Source organism: Aphanomyces invadans, assembly GCF_000520115.1.
Source record: "Aphanomyces invadans strain NJM9701 unplaced genomic scaffold supercont1.57, whole genome shotgun sequence".
Classification (NCBI taxonomy): Eukaryota; Oomycota; class Saprolegniomycetes; order Saprolegniales; family Verrucalvaceae; genus Aphanomyces; species Aphanomyces invadans.
This window is the reverse complement of record NW_008580202.1, coordinates 341,289-342,835: the sequence shown is the minus strand read 5'-3', so window position 1 is coordinate 342,835 and position 1,547 is coordinate 341,289. Positions and strand designations below refer to the sequence as shown.

General features: G+C 58.7%; 1 protein-coding gene across 2 annotated transcripts in view; it reads right to left on the bottom strand.

Moving 5' to 3' along the window:
- H310_13887 overlaps nucleotides 1-829 on the bottom strand; it is a 6,105-nt gene extending 5,276 nt beyond the window's left edge. For both annotated transcript variants that reach the window (XM_008881538.1, XM_008881537.1), the window contains exons 1-3: nucleotides 668-829; nucleotides 441-611; nucleotides 17-389 (exon numbers count right to left, since the gene is read on the bottom strand). In XM_008881538.1, coding sequence (XP_008879760.1) covers nucleotides 17-389; nucleotides 441-611; nucleotides 668-814 — 691 coding nt within the window. In that variant the 5' untranslated portion in view covers nucleotides 815-829. The remainder of the gene's footprint in view (nucleotides 1-16; nucleotides 390-440; nucleotides 612-667) is intronic.
- Nucleotides 830-1,547: the final 718 nt, after the last annotated feature.

The following is a 1,547-nucleotide window of genomic DNA, read 5'->3' as shown; positions in this document are numbered from 1 at the left end:
TCACGGCGCGACCTACCAATGTAGGGATGCTTGCCAAAGCCGAGGACGCGGCGCTCTGTCCGCGTGTGCTCGACCTGGTTGCGCCGCTTCACGTTCGACTTGTTGAGCGTCTTCATGGCGAACAACTTGCTGTTGTCTTTTTTGCGGACGAGAGTCACCTTGCCGTAGCTGCCTTTCCCGATGACCTTGAGCAGCTCAAAGTCGTCGATGGACGTCTTGGGCGTGTTGTAGAGCGCAATTTCGTCCTCGATTTCCTTCTCGAGCTCTTCGTCCGTGGCGGTGTCCGAAGGCGGCGCCGCGACCGCCACGTTGGTCGGCACGGCGGGCGGGGGTCGGGGCACTTGGTTGACTGTGACATCGGTTGGCGGCAGCACCATGCGCGGTTCTTTCTACAACGGTGTCGGTGTTCTCACGCAAACTGTCACCCGAATTGGTCGTACGTATTCCAGCAGAAAGCTCTTGAGTGCTTCGCTCGACGACGCCGGCGACTCGCACACTTGGAGGAGCCACGCGCTCAGCTCCTTCTCGCGCTTCAGGATGAAGTCCGGGTTGAACGACCCGATGAGTTTCTTGGGCGGGACAGCATTGCACTTGTACCCTTCCTTGACCAGCTACGACACACACACACGATCAGTCGTCCCGCGCCATCACCATGTCTCGTCCGTACTGTGTCGTGCAGGTCCTTGAACTCGTGGTACCGGTGGCGCACAATGTAGAACAGATTGTCGATCTGCACCTCCAGGATGTATGCTGTGTGCTTGCTTCCGTTCGTCGTTACGTTCTCATGGCCGATGATCGCCGTGAACCGGACCATCTTCGTGGGCCGCGACGTCGGAAAATGACGGCCACAGGCGCTTGGGCAGGTTCGAATTGCGACGGAAGGGCGGTTGACATGGTATAGAGGAACACCAGCCTATGTTCGTGGGACTACAGAATTGGCGACGGAAGTCGTTCGATACAATAGAATCTCGTGCGGGTTTTCGATTTGAAACGCCTCGGATGGATTAAAATACGCCATGATGTCCATGTGTGTCCTCGCGTGGTCGTGTCGGCGGCCTGCACTCCACTAAGTTCGATGACCCATGCATCCATTCCCAGCGACGACGGCGGCGGCCATGTGCCCGTCGTCGACCGACGCAACGAGATCTGCGACGGAGAGCGAGGTAGGCGATCATGGAGTCAGGTGGTGTCCGCGCGGTGTCGAGGTCGTCGGGATGCCATCCACGTCGACGAGTTTGAGTGGAATTGGGACATTCATCGGCGTCGCCCGTGGTTTCTCACGGTTCGTTTGCGCGTCGCACGCGTGCACGCCAGCCATTGTGTACACGTGCCCAAATCGAACGGGGGAGGGACCTGTCGTTGCGGGGACAGCAGCACCTTTGGCGCGTCGACGACGTTCCTCTCGAAGTTGTCCTTGCTGCTGCAAGATGATGTCCGTTCGTGGAACACGAACATGGCGCGGACGCCGGCGATGCGGAGATGGGTGTTGACAGGATGACTTGACATGTAAACGATGGCTTCGCATGTGTCGACGGGCGCCACGAAAA